The 21,419-nt window shown below is 43.0% G+C and overlaps 1 protein-coding gene across 4 annotated transcripts in view; it reads right to left on the minus strand.

Annotated features, from left to right (window-relative positions):
- Positions 1–21,419, minus strand: part of lrp8 (low density lipoprotein receptor-related protein 8, apolipoprotein e receptor) — a 120,749-nt gene that overhangs the window by 5,722 nt on the left and 93,608 nt on the right. For all 4 annotated transcript variants that reach the window (XM_068319455.1, XM_068319453.1, XM_068319454.1 and 1 more), the window contains exons 10-17: positions 19,011–19,182; positions 16,516–16,740; positions 15,838–15,956; positions 14,675–14,814; positions 9,350–9,491; positions 7,506–7,658; positions 5,618–5,953; positions 2,076–2,144 (exon numbers count right to left, since the gene is read on the minus strand). In XM_068319455.1, coding sequence (XP_068175556.1) covers positions 2,076–2,144; positions 5,618–5,953; positions 7,506–7,658; positions 9,350–9,491; positions 14,675–14,814; positions 15,838–15,956; positions 16,516–16,740; positions 19,011–19,182 — 1,356 coding nt within the window. The remainder of the gene's footprint in view (positions 1–2,075; positions 2,145–5,617; positions 5,954–7,505; positions 7,659–9,349; positions 9,492–14,674; positions 14,815–15,837; positions 15,957–16,515; positions 16,741–19,010; positions 19,183–21,419) is intronic.

Genomic DNA, 21,419 nt, shown 5'->3' on the forward strand with positions numbered 1-21,419 from the left:
CCATCAGAATAAACTTTTGTCTAAATAAAAAGCAGCTGTGACATATTGAAAAGGTTAGTCTAATTCTCTGGATGATCAGCGTTGGAAACAAACAAGATCAAGAGTTGGAACTGTGGTGATGTGACTTCCTAATTTATCAAACCCCCAAAAAAGTCTGGTATGTTCACCAGAGACATTAAAAATAATGAGCCTTCATCCTTTCTATGTATATATACCCTATATATACAGAATACACATAAAGGTACAAGCTAATACATGCAAACATGGATGCACAAGTTCCAACAGTGAATGCATACATGCACCATCTGGCACACACTATAAACTCCACAAGACAGGAGGCAAACACGCTTAAATACGAGAACAGACATCAAGATTGGCCTTTTCCCTTTAATTGAGATACATTCAGATCCTGTAAGTCAGTGGTCAGGGTGTAGGGTTCTTTATAGTTTACTAATAGTCTTGAAAGATCACTTTTTTAACCAAATAATTAAGCTCTACCCCCATCCTCAGTGTGGACTATCCTGCCCTTTAGAACTGGAGAGTGAATGTACGCGTCTGTTTGCATAGAGACCACCAAGTCAAACCGAATTGGTAGTCAATGAGAAACATAAAATAAGCACGCAAATGCTTTTTTGTGTGACTTCATCCCTTCTTGGATGCCCCAATCTTTCCTTCTTTTGTCGGATGGGCAAATTAAGAACCCCAAGTGACCGGCTGGGAAAACCCAGATCCTCGTTTTTTTCTTCCCTAAATGCTCATTGGTTTAAAAGAACAAACAAAACAAAAAAAAAAAAACTCGAAAACATCAGCCTTCAGAAAATTCCACTCCAATTAAGCTGTCTGACTTTGGCTAAATACCGATAATGATTGTTTCCCTTCACGGACCCGTGGGTGGGCGGGGAAGATTAGCGGATGTGAGCGGAGAACCGGGGTGCAGAAATCCAGCCCCCGTGGACCTCCACTAATAATTAATATTTCAAAGCTGCCAGGAAACACAGAATGAGGGGATTTATGGATGCATTGAGTGGCAGAAGGATGAACTGAGTGACGGAGTTGAAAGAGGGTCGTATTAATCAGCTGATATCTCCATCGAGAACCAGGGGAGAAAGCGTCCATTATTTATCTGAATATTCAATATGAGGGATGAACAAGATCTCAATTAGTGACATACGCAGCTTGTCTAAGGTCATTTGCACATTCAGCTGATTTCTCGGTTAGGTTAGGTCATAAAAGTTGGAAATATTTCCATAAAATTAGATTTTCACTTTAATGAAAGCTATTAGAATACATTAACTTTATTGAGCTGGTTGGATTATAAGACCTTCCATTCTCTTTGTGTGCCTGCCTAATACGATTGGTTAGAGCGGACCTATGCGTGTATTTGTATAGACGATCTGCTATTTGACCTGGGAAATGAGGTTTTTGGCTCGCAGCAGTGGAACATTTTGATCTGGGAAATAACATTTCAGTTCATTAAGCCCCTTTTCGGTCATTTGATATTTCCTCCCTATTCAAACTGATTAGAGCGACAGTGAAACCCACCCCTCGGCCCACTGGGTCAGAGAAATAGGTCAGAGCAGTGGATTGATTTCAGTGTGAACTTAATATTATAACAGCTGGGCCAAATGTGATGTCAAAACATGAACTGAATTCCCCATTTGCTGAAACTTCATTAACAATGTGTGGCGTATCGCACAAGTGTAGACCCCTCATCGAGTGAGCTCACTGGCCCATAACGGCTCCTTTCTAGCCATTAGCCAGGAGGCTATTGTGAGATTACAGCACAGCCCGGTACACTTTCTCAATTACTACCATTATATTGTGCTCAAGCGTCACTCCTGAGGCTGACTTCAGACTCAAATTGTTGCTGTTCGATCATAAATACACTAATTTTAATCAGTCAGACGGGTGTTCAATCATTCCTGGGTATATATATATATATATATATACACAGCCATACGCATTTAATAACACATCCAAACACAACATGCACGACTTGAGCGACAAGCAAGAGACGGACAGGCAAGCAAGGGAGAAGCAGGAGACCAGGGAGCCGAGGCAACGGGAGTACTCACCGATAGGAATGACTATCCCCAGAACGGCTACTGTGATGTTGTTACCGATGAGGTAGTGATCACTCGCGGCTGAGATGAGGAGAGAGAATGAAAGAAAAATTGAACCAAGCAAAAAGTTCTGTCCCAAAACACCTTCCCCAAGAGCCTCGCTAGAGCGGAACAGAAGTTTGAAGCATCGCTTTGGAAATGACTTATTTGCATAAGGTATGGGGCAGAGAATCCATCTGACTACACTTGGGGGACTGCAGAGTGTTTCTTAACAGCACATGCAAATGATGCAGCCGATGAACGGCGGATGTCATATAAATTCAATGAGATGTATTTTAATAGAAATGGGAGACAAATGCAATCCCAGAAAAGTAATGGAACTGAACTCCAAATTTGGCTTTCCGACGTGACGCACCCTTCAGCGGCGGTGTGAATTATGATGGATACTCACCTTGAGAGTGAACACGCAACTCGTGCGCTGCAACTCATTATTTTATGAAAGTATGTCTCCCTCATTCCAGACGTGTTTTGTATCCTCGCTCCCCTTCAACTGTCGGCCCAAACATATCATTTAGGAGCGTGACATTAATCCCACTCCCATCCCTCCTATTAGCAGCAGCCTAGACATTAGCCAAAGTGTGATCAGATGGCTATAATGAAGTCTAGCGAGGAAGATTAACAGAAGAGATCACGGCGCTGGTCCTGCATACTGATCGACTCATTCTGGAAAGAGATTGCGAGGTTGTGTGTGTGGAAAAAAAGCACAGATGGGAGGTGACGGATGGGGCATACAATTAAGAAGCCTTTTTTTTTTTTTTCTTCTCATAAATACATCAAATAGTGGATCATCCGTGTTTAGATGTAGTTGCACATGCTTGTGCGCATTCATTCACACACACACACACACACACACACACACACACACACACACACACACACACACACACACACACACACACACACACAAAAGATAAAGATGCACAGCAGGTGATGTGACTTCAGGATGAAGCAAGTGAGGCGCCGGGTCCTTATGCAGCGCAAGGGATTTTGTTCAAGTCAGAGCGACGTCCTATGAGTTCTAATGCTCTAAAAGGCAGATTAGTAGAATCTTATTAAAGCAGCTGTCATGAAAGAAGCAATTTTGCAAAGAGAGAGAAGAAATTTCCTCCTAAATCTTCCTCCTGGATAGATTTGAAGTTGTTAATGTCAAGATATCCAGTATTTAAAATGTATTGTTATATGCAGTTATGAGTTAATTCACAATGTAAGGGTTTAATATATATTACACCTTTAAAACAGTAATCACATACCCATATATTTGTGATAGGTTTTAGCTTGTAATCATCACTCGTGTTTATAATGATTTATTTGTCTGATTAAGTTTATCTGAAGGTAATAACAAAGTTCACTGGTCTGAAATAATCAGTAATCTGATGTTAGTCTACAGATATTTCTTTTATAACCCAGTCAGTCGAGATGTAGCCCCTGTGGTCTGGGTACCGGTCCCAAGTTTGGATTAAAAAAAAAAGAAGAAGCAGGAAGTGGATTTGGTGTCAAACCTGTGTCGGATCGGGATGGTAAAATCCGCAGTGGTGACCCCTACCTGAGAGCAGAGAGTTTCTTTTTTCTTGCTGAGCTACAATAAAGGATCTGCTGGCTCACTTTAACTGAGGTCAAGCTGAAAATTGATACGGATGACTGTCTTTGACCCCTCTGCTGCAGTGACGACCTTTTGGATACGAGAAGAAGACTGATTTAGGTTCAATCTGCCTGCGAACCCATCGCTGTACAGTAAGGACGGCCTGTTCCAGTCTGACGTCGCAGAATCATTAATGAACCACTGCTGGGTTAAAAAAAAATTCTGAGAGCTTTGTCTCCTAGCTGTGGTTTATCTTTAAATTGATGAAACTCCTGGTTGTTCCCCAAGCCTGCCCTGCCCCCGCCCCACCACGCCAGCCGCAGTGGCCCACATGTGTAACAGCTGATGCCGGCAAACTTGACAGTGTGCACTGAGTTGAAAATTACAACGCGTGGCCCGTGGCTTCGGAGACGCGTCGCGTTCATGCTCCATTTTTCTCATCTGTGTCTGCTCCACCTCTTATCTGGAGCACTTATGGTGTGGTGAGGAGCGCTGACAACTTCAGAGACGAGAAGGAAACACGTTCCTGCCTCCTACTAACTCTGGAACACATAACCCACCCCCCCACCCCCCCGACGCCCCTGAAAGTGAAGAGAGTTGAAGTTGCATCCGTTCTTTCATTCCCAGAAAATCCCCCATCCTCTCCTGCTTTTTAGCGTGCCATCTTTTTTCTTCCATGTAAATGCTGTTTGTAATCCCACCCTCCCTCATCGGGGGCTGGACTGTCATGTTTTTTCTTTGTGTTCCTCCACGGCCTCTTGATTGTCGTTCACTTTACCTTTTTTTAAAAAAAATTTCTTTTATACCTCTGTAACTATTCATTTTCCTCAGACTTGCTGTTTCACCAGTCGTCATCCTCCTCCTCCCCCCTCCGTAGAACCTTTTCCAGCCTCGGTCCTTTCTTTCCTGGCTTCTCCGGATAATGAGAAATGTTTCTGATGTAAATGTAATAAAGAGTGTAAAAAAGAACTCAAACGCAGTACAGCAGCTTAAAATTAAAAATTTTTTTTTTTTTACACCCTTCTGCTTCCCTTCTCCCACCTATTATTACCTATTGAGCAGAAGCCCAAATCTTTCAAATCTCCAACTTTGATCTGAACATGGAGCCGCATCATCGGGAGGAAGAAGAACTTGCAAATAATTCGGTACTTAAAAGTTGTTGCTTTTTTTCTCACCAGGAAAAAGTTAAATTTATCAAGGATAAATCGCTGCCTTAGCCACATGATAATGTCTTTACACGCAAAAGCCACGAAAAAACAAACCCCAAAAACAGTCATTTCAACATCAACAACAGCGCAGATGTATAAATTAAATTATAAATTAACGTTTGCCAGGGTAACAAAATGCGAAGCTGCGTTTTTTTTTTAAAAAGTTTTTTTTTTTTGCGTGTAAAAGAATGCTGCCAGTTTTTGAGAAGACGAGTGAAAGGGATGTAGGAAGGGAAGGACAAAGAGAGCGAGGCGGTGCTGTCAGGAAGTAAGGATGAGTGATGAGAGGTGGCACACGAAAGGGAGTGGGGGTGGGGTGGGGGGGCTGTCATTTGTTAGCTCTGACAGCTTTGTTACGCGCCGCTCACGAGAGACCGGCAACGATCAGACTCGCGAGAGTGTGTTTGTGTTTGTACAAGAGACGAAAAAGCAGCGAGGAAGAGGAGGCACGACGCACGCACGCACACACACACACACACACACACACACACACACACACACAGATGGTGGGACAAATAGACGATGGGAACGACAAGCCGGAGAGAGGACGGAAACGGATGTAAGCGCAGCTTTAAAGACAGGTGGCGGCAGCAGTAGAGAATTTCAGTCACGACACACACACACACACACACACACACACACACACACACACACACACACACACACACACACACACACACACACACACACACACACACACGCCTTACCTCTGTGGGAGAGGTTGCCGTTAATTTCTCTCTGGATGCTGTTAGGGGCCACGGGGGCCAACAGGGGGGTGGAAGTGGACGTCTGTCTCGTGCTGCTGAAGCCGGTGGTCTCCGTGCTGGTGGCGGCGGGGGTGTGAGGCCGCCCCGTAGAGGTGCTCCTGGGGGTCTGATGCGGCGTCATCGGGTGTCTGGTCCAGGGTATGGATGTGGTTGGAGCAGAGGTGGTGGTGGTGGTTGAAGGGGGGGTGGTGGTGGTGGTGGTGGTGGGGGTGGAGACTGTTGTGCTGGTTGGTGTGGTGGTTGTTGTGGTGGTGGCTGTTGTTGTTCTGGGTCGAACTGCACAAGAAAAGCATAATAATCATTCAACAACCACAGGTGTAATACAGTAGAACCTCGAGATTCTACTGGAGGTCAAACGACATTCAAGTTACCGTAAAAAGTAAAATTGTTTGTTGCAATATCGCGGAATTTTGTTTTTCACCTATGATCCTAGAAAACATTAACCACGAGTAACGAGGGATTACTGTAACTCATATCTCGAGGTACTACTTTATTTTGTCTTTGTGCATCAATATAGAATTGGAAAATAAATGAGAATAACCCGTTTCAGACATCCCACAGGTTGAATTACCTGATTGAGTCCGCAGTATGACGTGTCCTGAATGATGTGCAATAATGTAAGGTACTAAACTACTGCTCAAAGCCTTAGAGGTTGAAGAAATGAAAAAGATTTAAAGTCATGTATAGAAATCTAAATTTTTGGGGGTATCCATAATGCATCAACGCCTACACGGATTTCTGTTCGTCCTCTAAGGAAAACCCAGCTGCCGCATACAAATGTGATTTCATTGAGGATTTCCAAAATACATTTCATTAGAATTTTACGATTGCTGCAAAATTGATGAGGTCGTTTTTATCAAAAGCGTAGTTAAGTGCTCAGTAACACTACTTATACTGTACTGGGAAATCCAAAAATGATGAGTGCAAACATTCCTACTCTGTCTCTGTGTGAGCTGAACATCGGTGTTCCCCCTCCCACCCGTTCCCAGAGGGGATTCTGGGAATGTCAGCCTGCACACATCACCATCATCATGACTTCTCTCCAAATCATCTCCTTTCTTCTCACAAACAAGAAGTGCGATACCGGGATTGCTCATTAAGGACAACTCAAGTAAGACCACGTAGGAAAATTCCAGTGTTTTGTGAACGCAGGTGGAAGAGAATAACTGACCCACTTCCTCAGGTACTCACTGGGAACAAACGCTGAAGGATTTGGGTTTTTGATTCAATCAATGTCTTGAAGTCTGATGGATGTATTTGCAAGGATCAGAGATAAATATGAATATAGATGGGAGGGTCATTTCAAAGCTATTTTCTGTAGCAGACAAATTCCTCCCAATATATAATATAAAATATTCATGAACTGTTGCTTTTTAGAGAGAATGTTGAAATACCTCAAATATCACATTCTGGCACATTTGGGAATTCCGTTATTGGAAACTAAGACTCTAACGCCATTGAGACGTGAGTGAGGACTTGATCCGGCTTTAGTGAGAGAAAGTCATATTTAAAATGAGAAACCAAGATTGAAGTCATCGTATGTGACTGGAAAGCAACTTATTTCCTTCATCCCATTTTTTGACATGGAAAATATTTCCCATAGCCATCCATGTGTAAGATAGGATGGCACCGACGCACCGTTTAATAGTTTAAAGCAGAGGATGTATTTAAAGACGCTTATAAATACTCCATTCTGAGATGGAATAAAACCGGTTTGATATGGTTACGACCTCACATTTCATCATGTCACTGGGATAATGACATCACTTAGTAGGATCCTCTTTAATTAAATGTATCCCCGGTTGCGGATTGAGTGCGACAGACTCACTTATAGCGCAGCGTCTCATGTCTGGACCCAGCTCCATGCCGTCCGGGCAGGCGCAGGTGTACTTGGGGGAGTGGTCGGTAATCTGCGGCGCCTTCAGACACAGGTATTCACAGCCGCCGTTGGGCAGACTGCCCATGTTACAGGTATCAGGGGCTGGTGGGACAGAAGCAGAAATAAAAAAGGGATTAAACAGAATTTAGACGGAGATAATTAAACATTGATGCGCCTCGAACCTCACCTGGAAACTATAACCTTTCAAGAATGATCTGTCAACATCTGGCGCTTTCTCTAAAATAGTCCACCACCTAAAATCCCTTGTGAGTGCAGCGGTGATAAGCACAGAGGTTTGCATGTGCTGTGAACTAGAGGAGTTAGGAGGGAAAGGCTAATGGGAATTGCACTGATAGAGTCATCATTTAGTGCAATTACTAATTAAATTCAAGCTGCGGTAAGAAAAATGAAAACCCCTTAACCTGAGTGGCTACAGAAGCATAAAATCAAGCATGGAATACAAGTAGGTGATGAAGGAAAACATCTCCAGCATGTAATGTAATTACGTACTTTTCTCATTGTATTTTATTTTTTAACAGTCTAAATTGATCATTTTCCAGCCTTGAAATGTCATGACTGTACAGTGCAGTAGTTTGTAGGGGTAACACACCTGCACCAGGTATGAACCTTGGACTATAAAACAGGTCCAGAAACCAACTTTTGTCTATTTAAACTCATGTAAATATTCCCCATGTGATAGGTTCATGCTTAAACTTAGCTTCTTTTTTTTTAAAATCCCGACTCAAATTAAAAATTTATGAGTACATCCCGAACCCAGGAGTAAAATTCATGGGGGGGGGGGGCATAACTGGGTCAGATGGCGGTTGGTTCTGCCACCTGATGCGAGTGTGGTTTTAGAGAGCTGCACATCAGAGGAATCATCAGCTGTAGCAGCTACACGTCTCACGGGGGGGTGGGGGTGGGGGGGGGTACACACAGGGGGTTTTAATAAGCTCGGCATGTTTCTGCACGGCGTACAGTATCTCTGCATAACGAGGATGTAATGTGAACAGCTGTCCAAACGAAATCCTTCAAAGCTCCAAACGTCTCCCACTCCTGCTCCCAGTATTAGGAATGAAATGAAACCCTTTGAATTAAGGCAAAGCCTTGAAATGCCACGAAACGTCATGGCAGCACATTAAAATATTCTATGCTGGGGGAAGAAAGGTTTGAGAAGGGGTAAAAAGGTGGAGAAGACATGGAATCAGACGTGAGTGGAGGCTATGAAGGGAACACAGCACCGAGATTACGTTTTGCAAAATGACTCACTCGGCTCGTCTTCCTGTAGTTTATTTAGACTTAGTTGTTTTAAATCCTGCTTTTGTTGGAATTTTGGAAAGAAGAATCTCAATCCTGTGATATCTCTTTGAGCAGGACTCTTGATTTATTAATTAGAGAATGCAATTAGCTACCCGCTGGCACTCAGACGAGATAGCTTTCAGCACCGATTGAAGGGAGGAAACAAAGCCTTAACACACACACACACACACACACTTTTTTGTTTGCACACCTGGGAAAAAACATGTATGTATGAATGTAACTATCAGTGTTCCAGACGCTTTTGATAAGTGCATCCATCTGTACATTGATAATACACGCTTTGTTACCACAGAGTTTGTTGATGTTTTCATTATGGTCTGTTTTCTCGAGCTTCTGCAGCACAGAGTAATTACCAAACCCACCTCGTATTCAGAGCCAATGATTCACAAGTTAGAAAACGCAACATCGTCGACAAAGAAACGGGGGGAAAAAAAAAGCACAAAGAGAAGTGAAGATCACTTTGCGTTTCTTACCCTTCGGCTGCTTCTGTTCGTGAAACACAACCAGGTCCAGGGGGTTGTTGAGGTGCTCTGCCACCTTCGTCACATCGTGTCCAGTCAGTCTGTTGACACTGTAGATCGCTTCATCCTCCACATCCGTCCAATAAATGTGATCCTGGATGGAAGAGCAAAGAAACACAGATGAGGATCCAGCTGCTGAACCTTCAATGTAATGTTGATGCCAGTCACTGGAGGTCATGATAAAAGTTCTTTATAATATTTGTCAAATATTTGATTGATTTATTTTAATATTCGAGTTGTGATATATACGGTCTAATACCCAATAATTCAACAATTATAAAATGAGATATAAGCATAATGCTTGAATAAGGGTATTAACATCCTCATTAAAGGTTACCAGAGTAACAAGCATATGTCTAGAAATAAAGATAAAAAGACATTGAAAGATAAAAATATTGCACTTTGCTATAATAATGCGGCAAAAATAAAAATAAAAAAAGGACAAACTACAGGTCGTATAATAAATGGCAGATGCAAAAATACTTCTGTTGAACGTATAAAGATTGAGGATGGACTTTTGTGTTTTATTAACGTCATGTGACGCAAACGTCTGAATGACGCAAACGACTATGCGCACGATTTACGCATTTTTATGCGCGAATCGTGCGCATAGTCTTATTTTGAAAAAACTCCTTTGAAGAGTAGCATAAATGACATAAACTGTATATAATTATATTAGAAGCCTATGGCAACCGTTTTAGAGTTCAAAATCAATTCGATCAGCATGGTTGTGGTTTTTATGTGCAATAACATAAAAATTTTCCATTTCCGAATTTGACTGTGTGTATGTGTATTTTGCCCCAGTATGTCAATATAGTAAGTTATAGGGAAATAAAAACTATCTCTTCATATAGCTGAAGTTGTGCTGAAGATAACCATACCACGCATGGGTATGTTAGATCAGTACGACATCACACTACAAGTGACAGAACAGAGATCAGCGGGTTTTATTATATGAAATGAAAAATTTTGGAGTGGGAGAATACGATCATGTCAAGTTTTCATGATCAAGTTCCAGATCTACAACGTTACTTATTTAACGGTAAAACAGTAAAGTTAAAAAAAAAGCAGCAGTGAAAATAAAAAAAATTGATCTAGAGCTTTCTTAATTCTTATTTTACTTTAAGGGAGAAATATTCTGAAAACACTTCTTCAAAATTGCATTAAACTGACTCCAAGGCCCGCTGGTTGTGCTTTAGTCCCAGAGCAGCTCTGGTACCACGTATGAGTTCATGCCAGCAGTAAAAGTGAACACAGTAGGTGTGAAAGCAGGGCCAGAGGGTTTGGTACGCCCTCGCTGCCGGTGCTTCTGCCCTTCATGTTGGAGCCAACCTCCACATTTCTGATGGTAAGAGCTGCTATTTTAACATAACAGAGCCAGTTTAGTGTCTTCAGTGCATTTAACCACCTTTCAGAGAGAGATTGGGACGTAATGAAAACTGCAATGCGCATAAAAGCGTGTTTGCATAGCGTTAGTCACAAGAGCTGTGCACACGGGCATCAGCATCATGAGATAGCCTGAAAGATGAGACAACTCTGTTTCACGCTGTTTCCCTTCTGTAGAGAATCAGTTCCTTAGAAATAAAGGAATAAACACGGCGAGCCTTGACCTTCAAGATCATCCGCTCAACTCCTGACTCTTCTCTCTCCATTTGGTTATTCAATTCGAAAAAAAGCCATACTAGAGGACGACGGGATAAGCCGCTCGAGTGGTTGCGGCGCTGGGTTTCCACGGCAACCGCAAACTGCTTCATGTACACAGATGCGCATCAATTTAAAATAAAAAAATAAAAATAAAAAAGAAGAAGGGGAAAACACACATCGCCAGCCGGATAAGAAGTATGAAAAAGATGACTCCTGAGGTCAGAGCGAGATAGATGAAACACGGCTCCGATGTGTGTCTTTATCAGAAGGCGGAGGTTGTGTTTACGCTCGTCTGATGTGTGTGTGTGTGTGTGTGAGTGCAGGAGGTGTGTGTTTGTACGTCTGGGGTTCAGTCACACCTTTAATCCACTATTTTTGTTGACTTTCTTACCCTTTCGCTTCCCCTTCTCCCGTCCCGTATTTCACTGAGCGCTCCAGCTTTCCCCTGGCTCAGAATGCGATAACCTTTACCCGTGTGACGGCAGCGCGGAAACAATCACGGACAAATATCCGCCGCGGTGATAAAACATTGATCAGACTTATCATTCCATCTCTACCTTCCTGTCTCTGCGGATGTTGATGTCAAGTCTCCACCTCCACCTCCTTTTCATCTGTCAGTTTCCCCCATCTATGTCCGCGATCTATCGCTATTCCTCACCTTGAAAGTTTCACACAGCGATGCGGACCCAAGCGGGTCGATGCTCTTTGCTGTGGAATCAAGGGGAAGCTTCCATGTTGTGAGTGACGAGCGCCGGGGATTGCATCACTTCAGACAGAACTGCGCCCGTCTGCAGCTGTCGGGGGGGGGGGGGGGGGACGTGGCTATGTCTAAATGGATATGAAACCTTTTTTTAGGGTCAAGGGTAGAACAGCCCTTGATGATGATTTTGTCCCAGAAGGGCCTTTTGACAATGGATCTGGATCTTTCTGATTGACAGGTCTGCCTGATGAGGTTTTTCTGTACCTCCTGCATCCTTAGATGTCATGCCAAAAACACACCTGAAATAAAAGCTCAAAGCTAACGTGCTCGGCTTCCAAAGAATTTGAAGGCAGGTCTGTGTTTTCTCTCTGTATCAGCCAAAGTTAGGAAAATAATAAGTTAAAAATGTTAAATCAATTTAGAAATCAAATGCTTTGGAGACATTTTGTGTTAATCTCTACTAAGTGTCAGAGAAGGAGGAAATCCAGCAACAGCAGGCAAGTGTTTAAAGTGATTTCTGAGAATTTCACTTGTTAACTGGACTCCAGATGTGGATGGATGGGTCTTGACTGATTATTTCCTCAATCATGTAAATCTGCGGTTGCATATGCTCGTCCGTAGTAATCCAATACGCAAATTTAGCAATTTCCCCCTAAGTGCACTAAAAACTCAAAGAAAAAAAACACCAAAAACTACACAGGCTTGACTCTTCATCCGGGACACAAAATAAAATGGGGTTCATACAAAACCACACAACACTATTTGAGCCAATCAGCAACATGAATGACGAAATAGTTGCACCCTGGGTCTAACTACGCCAAGCAACAGTTAATCTTTTAGCTTTTTATTTTAGGCTAGTACCTAACAAACCGAGTCATTTCTCAGTCATACTCATTCCCACTGAAATCGTGTTGTTTCGTGAAGCGCTGACGTGTAGGGATGTATTAGTTTGACTTTTGTGTTCAAATATCAACAGCAACTTCCTCCAGATTACAGACTCGACTCTATTGATCCCTGTGCGACCGATCGATTTAAGAGAGTGCTTTCTGTTTTGGTGTAAGCACCGACCAGAGAAGCTTTGTTCGCTCAGAGCATTTAAACAAGTTGATGGACTTAAACTTAATCAGAACATTCAATTTCACTATGTTGTTTCTAGGTAGGATCCGTCCCATGTTTCCAGATACTTAAAAGATTACGAGGCTCTAAGAGGCAAAGACAAGTGATTTACTTTTATGTGCGTTAGGCGTACTTCACCGTAGGATTACATTTTATGGCTCCGGGTAAAAATAAATGACTTTCCATCTAATGCTCGATCATAAAATACGCTATCAAGATCATTTTCCTCATCTGGTGACAAGTGTAGTCAGGTGATGTCAGATTTCCTGGCTCAGAATAAACAAAAGCACCCATTTCTGTCAATCCTCCCTTCCTGTTACTTCTTCTAAAACTCATCTCCTCCTCTTTTGCCTCCAGACAAACAGGGAATGGATAAAGAGTAACGCAATAATACTAAAGCCAGAGAAGAAAACACATTACTCTTTAAGATCTACCTCACCTCAGGGCTCGGTGTCTTTGCAGAGGGTTGAGGATGACTGATGCGTTTGTATGCATGAGTCTTCGTGTTGAGAAACATGAGTATATAAGTACTGCCGTGACATTTGACTCTTAACGTGCTAAAAGGTGATTCCTTTTGTAAATGGGGGGGGGGGGGAGCCATGACACAACTTTGATACTACAATTTAAAGAGCTATTGTGTTCAGTATGAGTAAAAATGAAAAATATCACATAAATGTTAAAAAGTGAACGTTGTGATGTGGCGTGTTTAGTTTGCCTCAATGTTCGAAACTCAAATATCCCTGAGACGATGTAAGAAGTTCAATGTTGAAGCTTGTACCCGAGATGAAAGTAAAAGTAAGAAAAAAAACAAAAAACCTCAAGCCAAGCAACTCCAAAGAAACAAACTTCCCATCATCTGTCTGCCGGGACCGGAGCAATCTGCCGCTCTGCTATTTTTAATTTGATCCCCATTATAACAAACAGAACAAAGAGCAGGACTACTGAGGACCATTAATCTCCTGAACCAAACTTTCAGTGTCTGCTAGAAACACACACAGACACACACACACACACACACACACACAAAGCACAAAGACAGACACACTCAGCTGGACATGATGGATGTCCCTTCTTCCATTCTTCTTTTCATCATCGCAGTGTGTGCAGCAACGAGAGGGATGGAGCGAGCGCTTCCTACGTTTCACGTCTCACCTCCCCTCTCCAGCCGCTCGTCCACTCCGCCTTCCACATCATCTGCACTTGATGAGTTACTGACTCACTCCTGCCTCAATAAATGCCCTCAGATTAGTTTCATCGATTGCTGTACTTTACCGTGACACTTGTCAGCCCTCGAAAAGATAATGCCTTCACAACGTTCCACCTTTGTTTTGTTTCTCTACGCCGACTTCTCAGGAGCTTAGTCTTCTGAAAATAGACGACCTATAAAGAGGCTACTGATGACATCGTCACATGTCTTCCCACAGATGAGGAAGAGACCAGTTAGCATCGGCATATTTGTGTGTGTGTGTGTGTGTGGCTGCTTAAGACCACCCTTTAATATTAATGGAAATAGGCTGATTATATTTTGCTTGAACGCGGCAAAAGGTTTTTCTCAACATGGCAGCATGAGCCAAAAAACAACAACAAGAAAAACAAAGCTACCCCGGAGAGAGGAAATCAGTCCAAAACCATCTGGTATGCTTTGGAAAATGGGAAAGACTTAAGAAGGAGGAGGATGCGAGCTATTGAGCTATTTGTAGTTAATGAGCTCGTATTGGAATAGCATAGTTTGATAAGCTCCACATTTTGTAGGAACAAATATCCGCCATACGGAGTGATTTTGAAAGGCTGTACTTTAGCTTTAAATGCTTCTGTACCTCGAACACCGTGAGAGCGAAGGGGTGTCCCAGGTGGTGATGGGAGGACAGCAGCACTTTACGGTTGTCCCCGTTCAGATCTACACTGGACAGCAGATGCAGCTTGGAGTCCACCCAGTACAGACGCCTGTTGGACAAGTCTGAGGAGGTACGGGAGGAGAGGAGCGGAAAAAGAGAGGGAGAGAAAGACAAATTGAGAAAGAGAGGTCAGTCTGAGAGAAAAGGTTTAGGGTGAGAGGTATATGAATCTAATGGCCCAGTAGCTCCACCATCAATCTTCTCTGACACCACGACTGAGGGCCCGGCGCTGAGAAAACACAGATGTGATTGTAATATTGCCGGTTGACTTCTTTGCTCGGAGGAAAAATACATGTGACCTTGAACAAATTGATTAGACTTGCTACACTTCTCTCACAGAACCACACTTTGCTTTTACAATTCTATCATCACGTAATACAGTCAATTCAAGACTCTATGCGGCCCACAATGCACTGCTGGTAAGTACTTTGCGCCGTTTCTGTCAAATTTGACGGCGATGAAGGACTTACTTCCCGTCTGTTCAGCTGGTGTGTGAGCGATTGTGTGAGCGCTCGTCGTTTGATGAGCAATTGGTTGTAATGAACTTAGAAAAAGACCTCATTCAAAAAAAAAAGCCATCCAAAAACTTCAAAGTTATTCTCCTTCATGACTTCTTTGTAGGAAATCAATGACCAAAGAGAAAATAATCCACATTTTCTCCCGTAGGGCCATAAGGGGCAAGTCTGGGGGAAGTCTCTCATCCACCTCGCTCTGAAAAAGATAATTTGTTTTCATACAAATGGTGCGACACCTCAATTCCACGGAGTGTGGCGACTCTTTCTCCTCAGGCAAAGGCAGCGGAGAAAAATTGCCTGCTGCCGCGGAGGGATTAGGAGGTATCGATGGCGCGGTGTGTCTGCCTTATTAATTCGGAGGCCCTTTTTCACTGTTCTGATGGATGAAGAGTCGGACGCAAACTGAGCCAGAACAAAAAAAAAAGCTTCTCGGGGGTTGCAGCACCCCCTAGTCTGTTTTCCTGCTTAGAGCTCCACGGTTGCGTATTTCTCTTATTTCCCTTTAAGCTAATGTCTTTTTTTTGTGGGTTTTTTTCGGCCTCTCTTTTAATGTATTCTGTTTATCTTTACCTAAGGTGATCCCATTCGGCCATTCGATGTGCTCGGACACCAGAACTTGACGGTCCACTCCATTCAGGCCAGACTTCTCAATTTTGGCCTGACCTCCCCAGTCTGACCAGTACATAAACCTGTTGGAAAAATACATGAACCAGTTAGAAAGTCAGATGGAAATCTATTCACCGCTACCAGGATGTCCCTGTCTGACTCGCATCTCGTCTTCTCTCCAAAATCAAATACCTTTAAATCTGAAACAGGCCTTGGAGACACTAAAGTAAAGAAGGTACTGTGAAAAAAAACAAACAAACGCAAGTACTGGAAGTTTGGCCCGTTGCTACACATGTGGGTCCATTAGAGCCTCATTTGCATGTATTTCATGCTTTGTAGCTCTGTGCAATTGTGAAGAGTCCTTAGGGACTTGGAGACATCCGAGACGAAGTGAAAGAGGCAGATAGAGTAGATAAGAGTCGCATCATATTTCTAAATAATTGTTAAGCCAAGCAGCAGAACAAAAACGCTGCTGATGGGGTGTAATGGAAATGATTTTAAACGTAGTTTTACATATATTTCCATATTTGCTTTTACCTGAAGCAGATATTGGCTGACGACACAGGTCTTGTCTGACTAACCCCTTGTGTTCTCCCTTTCTCCATCCTTACCTTACTCCCCCTAAAAACTCTCCCCACTCACCCTTGGTGAGGATCCACGGCGATGGCCCGCGGCTCACTCAGCTCAGTGGCTATCAGCACTTTCCTCCTCCTGCCGTCGCCCGTGGCGACGGACACGCTCTTATTGCCCGAGTCGGTCCAGTAGATGTTCTTGTGGACCCAGTCGACAGCCAGGCCCTCGGGGGACTGGAGCGAGTCGACGAGCGTCACCTGTTGCGACGAGTCACTCGCCTTGTTGATGTAAGCGCTGGTTTGGAAAGTAGAGAAAAAACAGTTTTGGATTATGAAAGGACTGAAGACAGATTTGACTGTTAAATGTGCCTCTTTAAACACAGCGAGGAACAGGTGGTCTTTTACTTTAGCGGGTGTCAGCGGCACCCAAACCTGACACCTCTCTACAAACATCAGCCTCCCTCAGGGACAGAGTTTGTCTTTATCCACCAGTGACCTGCCTCTTATCTATTTTGTCACTCCATGTCTCTTCCTCTCTCCGTTTCTCTCCTTCTCTCCGTCACTTCCCACTTTACCATCTTTCCAGTTTGCTTTTCTCTCCTCTTGTCCTTCCTCAACACCCTTTAACACCACGCAATTATTGTCCTCGCTACATGAGGGCTGTGGAAAAAAAAAAAAAAGACAGAAAAAAGACAACCTTGTTCCAGGATGGGAGGAGAGACGGAACTAAAGAAGAAGTCTGGTGAGGTAGTTGGAGCGAATGATGAGGTACAGATGGATGAGTCATGGGAGCAGATTGTGTTTTTAATTGGCTGTATTTCTACAGATACTACATCTTCTTATTCTAGGGGAAATTTTGCCTCCAGCTGTCTGGTGATTAGAAGAAAATTCTGTCATACTCCTTGTCAAGTACAATGATCTTGATTGATATTTACACAAACTTAAAGTATTGGAAGTATTGGAAGTAGTATATCCTTAATTTTGATGTAAAATGTCCAAACAGCCTTTGAAGGAATAAGTCGAGGACAGACTGAAATCAGGCAGAGATAGAAGAGTCTCCACCGAGCAGATTGCATCTTTCATTGGTTGTATTATTGTTTAAAAGGACACGTCTCCATCATTAGAAGGTAACAAGTTATCGATCCGCAACTAGCTAATTACTATGAAATAGCCCTGAAAGCCACACTGTCACAGCTGAGGGACGATGAAGAGGAATTGCTGTTAAATGCAAAGTGTTTGGTTTTTTTTTTAATTTGGAAAAGAAATGCTTCTTATCAGAGGAAAAAGAAAAAGGTGATCGCTGTAGTTGTGTCATGTATGCTTGCCACCCCTTCCTTATTCTTGAAGCTACCCACATAGCCACGATTGATCGCTAACGGAGGGAGGAATAAAAAAAAAAAAAGGACGCCAGAACTACCAAGAACACAGATATGAAGCATTTTGACTTTAGGAATCTCCAATGCTTGGATGAAAGTAAATAGAAGATTAACTAAAGGAGAAGATGTTTAAAAATATCCTCATACTGGGGGCTTTAGATTGCACCAGGGCTTGTCAACATTACATCATACCACAAAAGTTAACAAGCATAAATCCGTTTCATTTAAGGCTTTGGATCCGAAAAAATATGCAGTTATTAAAGCAGAGACAGCGAACGCAAGTTGATTCAACGGTGACATTTTAACCTCTGAGGTCTGACCCCAGAATGATCTAACCCCAATCGTATCTTTATACAGTAAAGCTAAGAAATACCTGTGAGGTCATACAGATGATGTCATGCTAGAAAAAAAAAAAGAAGACATCAAGCGCTGGTTTATTAACAGGATTACGAGCGACCTCAGAACCCAGAAGGTTAAAATAGGCAGCAAATTGCCGGACAAGGTAATTGTCATTCCTTTGTCATGAGCCCTTGAGTGTGTCATGGTACGTGTGTGTGTGTGTGTGTGTGTGTGTGTGTGTGTCTATTTATGTGTGCCGATGAGTAATAGAGGTGATTATCTAAGCAGTGAAATTAGAGAGCATATGGCTCAGCTGAAATGATTGAGGGCCCCTCCCACTACCTGTCACACACACACACACACACACACACACACACACACACATGTAAAATCCATGTCATGATAACGCACAGTGTGTATAATTGTGTGTGTGTGTGTGTGTGTAGGTATGCACATGCTGAATATGTACAAACATCACCTTTTAACACCCAACAGATAACACAGGTGACTCATACACACTTTCTTATATGTGCAAACACACATGCACACACACACACAGACACACAGACACACAGACACACAGACACACACACACACACACACACACACACACACACACACACACACACACACACACACACACACACACACACACACAGCTGTCAAGTGACAAGCTGAGGCAGAAAAGACGGATGGATTGAGGTAACACAGAGTGGTGGGGTGTCTGAGTGACACCTAAACTCCCCAAAGTCATTCACAGCATATCCAGAAACTTTATTCCTGGTCCATAATAATAAAGTGCGATTCTTTAAACTCGAGTCACGTGGTGAATACCGTCCAAACCACATACCTGTATATCTTCTGATGAAACAGATCGCACCAGAACATCTTGTTGGTGGACACGTCCACGTCCAGGGCTACGGCGTTCTTCAGCGTGGGAACCACCTGCGTGTATTCGCTCTTCAGGAGGTCAATGCGGCGGATCTCATGGCGGTTGGTGAACATCAGGTACGGACTCTTTCCTGAAGGACAGATTTAAGTCACAGTCACAGACAGGCACGTTTCTGCTATTTATGCTATTTAGCGTAACCCTAAAACACATCACGTGTCAATCTGAACCCACTCTCTACTACCCGTGTGCTATTTGTCAGTTATGACGACGTAATCATTCGCTGACCTTGCGCCGTTCACAAAACGGAGAGGTGTCACATTAACGTCATGCCAGACGGGTCGGACGTAATTATGTGCTGTCATGTGTTACCGTGTTAAAACCCGGTTCATTACAAGGTTGTTCTTCAGCGTTGATTCCAAACACTTTCTCACTGTTTGACAATGATGTTTACGGAGCATGTCACTTGAAAATTAGCCGCGGCAATCTCCTCCCTCGGATCAATTATCCAATGAATTCTCAATCACGCTCAACTAGTTATCCAATGACAATTACAAACCCATTCCATATTTGGCTGGATATGCCTTTTGGTTCCTTCACTTGACCGTGATGAAGACGCAGCAGCGTCGGTTGACTCGGAGCGCGACGGTCCTCGTTTTGGTTTGGAAACACTTGGGTCTAATTTCCAAAGGGGAGAATAGTTTTAGGAGGACTTGTTTTTGCATTTGTAGTTTTTGTCTCACTTTGCATTTTTGATGATGTTAACATAAATAAATCATCCGACTGCGCCATTTAAAAAGAAATTACATTCCGCTCAGACACAGTAGCCCATTATCTGTGCAGCGCCGCTCTCTTAATCATCCCAACAATTATGTTGTGAATACGTACAATATGTGGACCTGAAAAAAACCAATGAGACATCCATTTATTGCAAATCATAGCATGTCGTGAGTTCATGTCCCCCTGCACAAGGTGGATAAATTACCCCCCAAAAGTAGACATGAGATACGCTTCTAGTTTAATTTTATATTTAGACTCTCAGGTGCATTAAGTGTGAGCTGGCACATCAGTCACCTGGGGCACATTCGCAGCAGGCTGAAGGTGAGCATGACTCAAACATTTGAATAATGCTCATGGAATGACAAGGTCAATTCCATTTTTAGCACAGACACAAAAATAATATTGCGGGCATGTAGCCCAAAGGCACTTCCTTTCACATAAAAACTGCGCATCCACTCATAAATCGTTGAACTTTAAACTTACTGTACCAGCTGTATCCTTTATCAAAATGCAGTCCAATAATCTCGCTTTATTTGATATTTTATCAGCCACCATATTGGTTTGCCACACATTTCTCTCTGTTTACCCCTCTATCTTTTTATTTCAGTCTATTCCTCATCTCTATTTGTTTCTGTTCTTTCTCGTTTCCTCTCCGCTCAACACTAAATTTGGCAACAGCAACTGACATGCGCGCACACACACACACACACACACACACATAACCAGCCATGCCTGCATAGGTTCCAGTTCTGCTTTAATGTGACCTACTGGACAGGGAGAATATATTACATTTCTGCTACAGGTTGGATTCAATCATTTCTATCCGACTTCTAGGTTTGCAGCCATCAATTTTCCCAGCTCTGTGTGTGAGGCAGAGAGAGAGAGAGATGGAGAGGAACAAAGCAAAAAAAAAAAAGCGTCCACAAGCAAATGTGATGAATGCCTGTGGAGCAATGCAGAAGGATCAGAGGCTGTAAGTGGAGGAGGGAAGCAAGAAGGAAAAAGATGGTAGCCTGAGCGACAGAAGGGAGGAAGAAGAACAGGTGCGTGGAGTGAAGGTGACCGAGGGTAAACCGGGAAGACGAGGAAGTTCATTGGACGTAGATCTAACTCGTCTTTCATCAATTCCCTGACTCATACTTTCAAGGCTGCATCGTTTATCCCTCATCACTTCAGCACAACCCGGGAATATTTTTTTTAGACCGCAGCACCGGAGATATCATCAAAAAGTTCAATATTATCTCTGCACAAGAGATCCCAGCTGAGCAACAGCTGGGATCTTAATAAGGACAGAGCCTCCTGGATGTATTTTGATTGGTACAGGGAGTTCGGGGATGTTCTGCCCTGTCCTCCAATTAAGATAATGCATGACGTGAAAAGATAAATACGAACCAGTGGAACTGGAGGTTCCCTCGATTTGGTTCACACCAAACCAGATTTTTCTGTTTTAGAGTTCTATCTGCAGAGTGTGTATCTGTGAACCACGCTGTGAACCACGCTGTTCTTTATTACAATGTCCAAATGTATGCACATTTATGAACATGCTTTATAATGATGAGCTTATACTGCAGCATGGGGGGGGGGGAATCT

The sequence above is a fragment of the Antennarius striatus genome, chromosome 7 (assembly GCF_040054535.1).
Source record: "Antennarius striatus isolate MH-2024 chromosome 7, ASM4005453v1, whole genome shotgun sequence".
NCBI lineage: Eukaryota > Metazoa > Chordata > Actinopteri > Lophiiformes > Antennariidae > Antennarius > Antennarius striatus.